The sequence below is a fragment of the Geospiza fortis genome, unplaced genomic scaffold (genome assembly GCF_000277835.1).
Source record: "Geospiza fortis unplaced genomic scaffold, GeoFor_1.0 scaffold40, whole genome shotgun sequence".
Taxonomy (NCBI): domain Eukaryota; kingdom Metazoa; phylum Chordata; class Aves; order Passeriformes; family Thraupidae; genus Geospiza; species Geospiza fortis.
In genome coordinates, this window is record NW_005054297.1 from 9,745,117 (window position 1) to 9,754,396 (window position 9,280).

General features: G+C 37.9%; 1 protein-coding gene across 2 annotated transcripts in view; it reads left to right on the top strand.

The window, feature by feature from the left end:
- The first annotated feature begins 214 nt into the window (after positions 1-214).
- N4BP2 (NEDD4 binding protein 2) overlaps positions 215-9,280 on the top strand; it is a 33,690-nt gene continuing 24,624 nt past the window's right edge. Inside the window, exons 1-5 of one of the 2 annotated variants that reach the window (XM_031061310.1) lie at positions 215-1,557; positions 2,139-2,253; positions 2,535-2,707; positions 5,318-5,657; positions 7,469-8,699. In XM_031061310.1, the coding sequence (XP_030917170.1) occupies positions 5,441-5,657; positions 7,469-8,699 (1,448 nt within the window). In that variant the 5' untranslated portion in view covers positions 215-1,557; positions 2,139-2,253; positions 2,535-2,707; positions 5,318-5,440. The remainder of the gene's footprint in view (positions 1,558-2,138; positions 2,254-2,534; positions 2,708-5,317; positions 5,658-7,468; positions 8,700-9,280) is intronic. The other variant, XM_031061357.1, reaches the window with a different exon arrangement.

A 9,280-nucleotide genomic window follows, 5' to 3' on the forward strand; every position in this document is an offset into this window, starting at 1 on the left:
CACTGGGGACAGCCCAGGTAGCCCAGTAGCTCAGCATCCTGGAAGGTCTCCCCTCAAAGCCAAATTTGCCATGGGAAACCCTTTCTTCAGCATGCTTTAGAGGGCTGTGAGCTGTATGGGAGAAGGACATAGAGGGGAAGCTATAAAAGGATCAAATATCTCTAAATGTCCCCAGAAGTGGAAAGACATTTCGCAGATACTCTTTACTATTTTCTGAAAAAAACTCCACAAACTCAAAACCAAAAAAAACCCCAAGCAACAACCTTCTCCTCCTAAACAAGGAGAATAACTGGTTGTTTTTGTTTTTTTTTAGTTTGTCATGCTGCATATCTGCACTCTTCATAATACCAGGGCCACTTGCATTTTTTTGCCCAAATCCAAGTTTTGTCCTTCAACACACAGCAAAAGGAAGTTCCTTTCAAGCAGGCCTGGTGGTGAAGAACACACTCACTGATGGCTTTCCTCCTCCTACATCACTGCTTTAATCATGTACATCCTGCAGATTTGACTGTCCCTTTCTGGGAGCTCCATGGAAGGGCTCCAGCAAGAGCAGCTTTGTGTCTTGAAAGGAAACTGCACAATGTGGGGTTCCACAGCTTCTGTCACCTGTGAAACATTTGGTGACTTCCACTGCAGGTTGACTTCTCATGACATGGCATGTTCAGAAGAGTTTTTGAGTCCTTCCTAGGAAACATGGCTCTGTTCTTCCTGCAGGCTGTGTTTGCTTCATAAGCATCTACTTCAGATGAGTTTGTGCTGGTTTTGTACTCTTGAACTTTGTGTGTAGTTGGATGAAGCTTTTGTTTTTTCTCAAAGGAATACTTATTTTGCAGCAGCTTCAAAAGAATCTGTCTGACCTTGGACAGACTTAAAAATCACAGAAGTGGAAAAAGATCCTAGCAGAACAGATTGCATAAAGCAGGTGTGTGTAAGTTAGTTAGGAATTAGACCTATTTGTCGGTGTATTGCACTTTGACAGAACTTGATATGACAAAAGAGGACCTTTGTTAAAACTGTGGAACAGGACCTTGGAACAACCAGTAGGAATAACACAGAGTGGAAGAAGGAGAGAGCAGAACAGATCCTTGAAGTGTTTCCAGAAGCACTGTCTTGAGCTGGGTATGGATTTTCACATTCAATAATGAAGTGACCTATTCCCTTGCTGACTGCTGGCAGAAATGGAAGACAGCAAAAGACTCCCAAACCATCTTTGCTACTCCTACACTCACTGAGAAAAATCTGCTGGAAGGCATTTCCTGGTTTTTTCTTTCCTTTTTACCTTCTGGTTTTTAGAGGGGTGGCTTTTGTCCAAAACAGAAAATCATCTTATTTTATAAATACTAGAAAGCAAAATGAATTGCTGTCAGTTTGATTTCATTGGCTGCTTTTCCTCTTGTACTTGTATTTAAATACTTAATAGTTTTTCTCCACTCAGGAAACCTCAAAGTGCAAATGAACAAATGTGGAAATTACCTTTGTTGAAAGGATGTTCTGTAAAATAATTGAATGGCTTTTCAGCTTTTCCTGGTATGGTCTTTCTGAAGCCACTTTGTTGAGGTGAATAACTTTCTATGTCTGCAACATGTCCTTTGTTTTGTAAATTTGGATTCTCATCAAGTTTGTGCTTAAGTGAACACACAAGTTTGTGTGTTTTGATAGCAGTTTTTAATTCTTTGGAGCAGTGGAATGGAGTTAGATGTAAAATGTGAGATGGGTATCTCCATTTCTTGTGAAGAGTATTTAGGCCATCAACTTGTCATGTTAGGAATGGGACAGAATAGTTATTTCTAATTGTTTACTTAATTTAGGTGTACATGTTCAGTTTGGTTTTGGTGGTTTTTTGTGTGTTTGGGCTTTTGTTGTTGGTGTTTATTCTTTATTTTATTTTGTTTGGTGGTTTTATTGCTGATTGGGTTTTTTTAAAGTTTGTTTGGAAGCACAAGACTTGTGAGGAGTAAGCTCTAGGCTAATATGTAAACTGGAATTGTCAGACTTTGAGTAGACCTAACATCTTTGGTACGTACACAATGGATTAGGAGTTGGCAGACGCTTTGATGAACCCAAGTGCAGTTCTTTAGCATTACTAAGACTTTACAAATAAGCTGTGTAAGTAACATAATCTTATTTTAATGTGCCAGATTTTACTTGCCTAATTTCCCACATGGTGGAATGAATCTAGTCTTCACCAGCATGGATATGTAAACCTTTTCAAGATGGTTAAGAACTATGGCGAAGAACCAAGTGGAATGGCAAGTGAGGAAACTTACATTTATTTCTAGCTAATTCTTCTGCTATGTTATTTCATTATCTGATGTAAGTCAGCTTTTTAAAAATAAGAAGTCATCTAAAAACTGAAATTGGGTATCTGTTCTTATCCTTAGGAAAACTTACAGTTGAGCTCAGCTTGAACTGTTGGGTACTTATTTAAGATATTAGCTGTGCGTAATCTACTCAAACCTATTGCTCAGTGTTAAAACTGATTAAAGTGAGCAAAGTACAAATCTTAATTTGTATTCTGATTATTCCTTTGTCAGGAGGAAGCAGCCACTTCTGCTGACATCTGATTTATATATTAGAAAGTATGGTTTCCTGACAGAAGAGTGCATTATAGTTTTTAACAGCAGATCTTTATTAAATGTGCCATCAGTGGTGGTTTTGGAAAGATGAGAAAGGAGCCACTATGGGGCAACTCAGTGAAGCTAAAGATGTAAGTCCTGTGCCATTGCTATTTTATATGTATTACAAATAGGAATTTTTTTCCAGTCCCCGCTTGTAAGTATATATGTGCATGTGTTTGTTTTTTTTAAAAAGCCAGAAGGTTCGCATGGACATTGCATGATATTTTATATAGTTTGAAATTAAGAAATTATTAAAAAACCCCAAAAGTAAGGCAGACTAAAAAGCTGTCACCACCACCCAACCAAAACCAAACCAATCTCTTTTATATGTATGGAGTTAACTACCTTAAAGTATTCAGAGAAATTTAAAAATATATACAAATTGGGCAGCTTTGTTCATATTGTTTGACTCTTGCCTTGTGTCAAGGAGACAGACTTCCTCTGTCCTTAAAAATGAAGAGAAGTAATACTGATAAATTATTTGCCATTTGAACTTGGTCACATTTAAACCAGAAGTTTCTCAAAGCTGCTTAATGCTTTTAGTAAACCTTCAGTAGTAGTTAGAATACTTCTCTGATCTGTTTGCTTAAAAATAAGGCCTTGTAATGGCCTCAAAATACTTTCTTTACTGCTGATGGTTTCCTAATGCAATCTTTTTGATTCAAAAAGTAGTTTAGTATTTTTCTTCCTCTATTCCATGTGTTCTGCCTGCCCTTGAATACTCCTTGTTTGCTTCTTTTCCTATACTTCAGATGTTATGTGTAATAGGAATTGCAGTCAGAGTATGTTTTTCAGCAGCATGTCCTTACAGGATTGATCATTATAAAAGAGCTGTATTCAAACACTGGCAACACTTGAAGTGTTCTGTTTAAAGTCTGTTGCTGCACAGTAATGTCAAGGTGCATGAATAACTTTCTCCCTTGCAGGATCTTTCCTTTGTCAGTGAACCTCTTTGACTGAGGAACAATCACATTTTTTAGCACGGGCAACATTGTTTAAGTTAGGACAACCTTTTCTACTGGCTAGAGGATTAATCAGTTAGATACAGAAGTTTGAAAAACAAGGCTGCTGTAACTTTTTTTGTGATTGTTGAATACTTCTTCATGACAGTGAAGAATGGTGTAAGGATGGCTAATCAGAGAGGTGAACCAAAAAAAGTGTGATGAAAAAACCAGCTGCAGTTGTCCCAGCTCAGTCTGGCCAATTAATACAACTAGTATTTTCTATGGTTTCTCCTTTATTTTTGGAAGTCTGCTTCTTCCTTTTCCTGTGTATTGTTTTCCTTGTCCTGCATTTCAGACTTCCTTGACCTTGTTATTGTTTCAGACATCCGTCTGGTTTGTCTGTCTAAAGTCCATATAGACATAATAGAAACTCCTGGAGTCCTAGAGTTGTCTGTTTTGCTTTCATAACTTTCTATGACTTGAGAACATAACAGTCAACATTCTGCTAAATGTTCAATCTCTTGGTTGTTGGAAGAGATTGATAGAGGATAATGGATCAGTGCTGTTTGAATCTGGCACTAATTTGGCATTGTCATTTGTGTGCCAGTGATCCAGGGAGGGAAGGACTAAGTGAAAATGGAAGTGCTGCCGTCTGTTTATCTGCACATGTTGAATTGATTGGTCATCGCTGGCAAAATACCTGTTTTATATAAAAACAGGTATTTTATGGCCTACTCAGTAATTGTTATTGGTAAATAGTGAGTCTTTGCTGTAATTTCAGATTTCTGAGCCTTACTAAGGTTTGCTTCTGAATAATTATTTTTAAAAAATATAAATTAGTTTATTATGATCATCACAAGAACTCAACAGAGCTTTGATACTGATATAAATAAGAAGAGGAGACCATGCTGTACTTCGTGCTTGCATTTCTATTAATAAATGCTTTCCTTTTCTATACAAGATTAATGCAGTAATTGCAGTTATTACAGATGCTGTAATGTAACTAGATGTGTTCAAAGGCTTCATGGCAGAAGTGTAGGGGGTGGACAGAAGCCTCTTCTTGCTTTATGGTTTATACAGTTGTAAAGTGTTTTTAAAAATTAAAAAAAACTCCATCCAGGCTGAGGCACTTCTGGATATCACTTGGTTCAACCCAGTAATCACATTAAGCAGGAGTGCCTAAAGCACGTTACCCAAGCCCTGAAACAGCCTGGTTCAAGCAGGGCTGTTTGGTCAGGTTTTGAGAATATGGTGGGGTTGCAGACTCCCCAACCTCTCTGCCGGTGTTTGAACGCTGAAGAATTCCTGTTCTTTCTTAAAATGTTATGGGTGGGGGCAAGTCAAGAAAGACTTGAAAGATTTGATAACATGTTACATCTTCCAGTACTTTCATAAGAGGAGTAGTTTCTGAATGTTAACTGAATGTAGATGTTCCATAATGTTAACTGATCCTCAGTAGCAGAGGAGTATTTGTGAACTGTCCGCCTGGCATTGCAAACTTTACTTTTCTGGATTTCTCTTTTAAGCTACATTCTATTTTTTCTTTCTTCCAGATGCAGATTGCGTGTCTAGTTAACTGGAAAATAAGGCTGCTCTAGCTGTCAGCCATTTGAAAAGAAAAAAGGCAGACATCTAGAAAATGCTTTCCTGTATGCTTATGTATATTTTTAATCTTTTAGCTACTTTAATAGAAGACATGGAAATGTGATTATGTATTTTATTAAAGTTTTTCTGGTTTTTTTTTTTAAATTCCAGGTCTGCAACTTCTGTTCAGTCTATCCCAGTTAGGAGAGCTTTTTTTGTGATTTTTAAGCTTGGTGCTGTCAGCCCTGTGTGAACAAACCAGAACAAAAAGCACGCTGGGTATTAGAAAACAAAATGCCACGGAAGAGGAAAACTGGTGGGAGTCCTTCTCAGAGGAATGGCAATTCTGACAGAACTGCTGTTGCTGTATCCCAGGGGGACCCAAGCCACTTAGTGGCACAAGCAATGCGTTGTGTCAATAAGGAAGAGCTCTTCAACAACATGTCAGAGATGTTTTCTGACCTAGATCCTAGTGTGGTTTATATGGTTCTGTCTGAATGTGACTTTAAAGGTAAATAATATACAGCTGCCATTACAGTTTTGTTTCATGTGCAGATAGCTCTTAAGTGGTGCAACTCCAGAAAAGTTGGTGTGGGTGGTGCAATCATATTTGTGAGTTTAACTTTTTATAAGTAGGTGAGTAATAATGTTTTGAAATTTTACAACCATGTAAGATTCTCCAATTTTAACAGTGTTTCTGTGAGCCTGATAAATGGAGCAGTGTGCTCCATAAATGGAGGTACTGTTTGGAGTGGATTGTTCTGTGACACAGAGCAGGCACTGGTGGAATTGTGAGGAGAATCTGGTTTTTCCAATTAGTTTCTGTGCCATATTCTGCAAAATGCTTAAGCTGTTTCTGTACTAGGGGTGTTTGATGTTCTAGATCACAATTTTTTGATGGTGTGCCATATGTGGTCCTGGAAAGCATCTGCTTTTCCTTAAATACTTGAACTGAGCTTTTGTTTTACATTTATTTTGCACTGTCATCTTGTCGTGTCCACTGAGGATTAGTTTCTGCAGGACAAATTCTGTTTGCCATGTTTAGTTCTCTGCGGCCTTGCTGGAACTAAAGCCAGGAACTGGTTTCTTTCCCCACATTCTGCTGACCTACATACCCAAGTCTCCTGACAGACTGTTTTCATATTTATGCCCAGTCCCTCCCATTCTTCTGTGGTTTTAAAATTCCTCTATATGCAAGGTCATTTGCTTGTGATAAAAGTACTGCATCAGGTGCAGGGGAATCAGCCACATATGGAGCATTTAATCAATTTGCATGCATATGATCAGATGTGATTAACTGAGATTATTGTAAGAATATGTGCAAAGAAAGCAGATTTGGACATTTTTTTGTATGTATGAAAGCTAGGTAACCATTAAAAGGACTGGTTTTATTACCTAAATTGTACAGAGTTTAAAACTTAAGAACAAATGGGAGAGTGCTGTTATAATTGTTGTCCATTTAAAAATTAAATTTGATGGAATTACTGATTCATGCTTCAAACTCTTTATTACGGTAAAGGTTGAATCTTATTCAGTTTTATCTAAAGCTTATTGGAGAATGCAGTAAACATGTAGAATTCATAGCCTTGTACTGTAAACAGTAGTTTAAAAATGGAAACATTGGCATATTTGAGTGCTAATAAGTTGTTTTCATACAGTACAGAAGCTGGAAGGATGACAAAGATTTTGTTTAATGAGTGCAGACAGAGTCATACTTAAATGAGCTTAAAGTTTTTGCTGCACTTTCAGGAAAACAGAAGCTTAGCTTTAGGGCTCAGATGATACTTGTGCCTGCTTTTCATTTTGTTCATGTTGATCACTGGTACCCTCTACTCAATTTAGTGGCTTTACAAAGAATTAATGCAGATACTGGATTTTTCAGGGTATATTAGATAGGACATTTTAAAGTGGGCCATAGTGAATGTACTTTGCATACTTCTAGCTCTTTCATCCTTTGTAGAGTTTTTTGTTCATTTTACACTATTTGAGCTATATGAGATAGATTAGAAATAAGTATCCATTTAAACATCCAGCTCTGATTTTTTCCAGTTAAAATTTGTAATTTTTAGACATATTTCCATAGTAATTTTTAAGTTTATTAGGTTGTTATTTTTCAGTATATCTGTATTGAATTCTGCCTTTACTTCTAATGAGAAATGGGTCAAGGGAATTTCAGAAGCTATGTTTAAAGGTGAATTGCTGAACTGTCTTTTGGTTGTTTCTTTAGTTGGAATAAATGCTTCCTCAAATAAAAAACTGCATGTGCATCAGCTTGGGTTTGTTTAGTTGACCATGCTTTATTCTGTTTATCTTACCCAACAGTAGAAGATGCTATGGATCATCTTCTAGAGCTGTCCACCCATGCCAAAGGAGTAGCATCCTCAAAAACCTTGAGTTTTGATTTAGCAGCATCATCATTACCTCTTGTTAATCAGCAAAGATCTGCTGCAAATGAAGGAATGGGGGAAGGTACTGCAGCACATAGTTATTCTGGAGCAGCAATAGAAAAGGTCCTGTCACCTGGTGTGCAACTGACTGGAGAACTGGATTCCCTACTAGAAAATGCCTTTCAAAGTTACAGCTTGAGTGAGGAATTGCCTAATTCTGCAAATGACCAAATAGTACATGAGCACCCTCTGGAACAGGGTGGTTTTACCAAATTTCCTGAGTGGGAAAAACCTGATTCGGTTTGCAATGTCCTACTTTTTCCAGAGCAAGCAGAGACAAATAATGAGGTTTTAGAAAACTGCTGCTGTTCCCAGCCACCAGTGAGTCAGCTGAGCATCCAGACCAGCTCACCATCTGCATCAGACAGTTTTGCTGAGATACTGGAAGATTCTGATATATTGGAAATACATGTTCAACATGCTGTGGCTTCAGAAGTATATGAACTATCAAATGGAGAGATACCGTGTGAAAATTCTGATCAGACACAAGATACTGTTTTGGATCAAAGTAGTGTGAGTGCTGCTTCTTGTGGGTCCTCCCAAAGACCTATGGAACTTGGAGTAGCTGTTTCTGGAGATCCTAATTCAAGGTGCCTAGAACAACATGAAGATGCAGTGACTGCCTTTAGCAGCTACCAGAGTGCTTCTCTTCCAGAGGCGTGTATCTCTCCTGAAACATCCAGTTTCAAAACACAAAAACCTGCAAATGCTCAGCAAATTCAGCAGGGTTATAACTTAAATTTTCCTACACCATCAGGTCAATCTCAACAGCACTGGAATCTCATGGCTCCTGTGTTTTATCCATCCAGTGGAAGTCACAGTTTTGTAATTCCTGTGGCTGCCAGTCCAGGGCAGTGGAAACCTATTTCTGACTGTAGAACTTCGGAAAAAGGACCTTTTCTTTCCTCCCCAGTGGTTTCAAATGCCTGGGATGGCAGCTCTTCTCTGAAGGTATGGGGAGATCAAGATAGAAACTCAAAATTGAACCTCCCGCAAGCACAGCAGCCACGTGTTTGTCACATGATGAGAAAAAAGATGCAACTAATAGGTCAAGTACTTGTTCTTCTCAGAGGTGTTCCAGGATCAGGAAAATCATATTTGGCAAGGTAGAACATTTATATTGTGAGCTTCTAAAAAAATTGCTTTATCATGTACAGGATTTGGCATAGGCAGAGACAGTTTTCTGACACTTGTAATTAGTAATGTGTAAACCCTAATTGTAAGCTACACAGTACATGCAGTGTGGTGGGTAATAATAATTGCTGAAAGCAGAGTTGCTTGCAGGTCCTTTCCTAGTGGAAATTGAAATAGGAATGATGAGCTTTAACTTCTATCACTGAGCAAAGGAGTTTGTCAGCAGAGCATCATTGCAGTAGTGTTAGATCTGCTGTATTCTTACAGGCCCAGTTTATTTGGAGTGTTTTCATCGAATAACACTGATAGAAATATGCCAGCTCTTTACAGGCAGAAATTCCCCTTTCACTGTGTAACTTTTATTGTATAAGTAGTATATGTTAAGCTTCTTGGGGGGAATTTTTGATTCCTTTTCTTACTTTCTGAAAGCCTAGATTGAACTAAGACTCCTTTTGACTGACGCCTGAAACATGTGATGCAATTAAGATAGGATATTTGTCAGTGTGAAAGTATGTCACTAGCTGTAGATGGAAAAATACCTCCCTTGATGTTT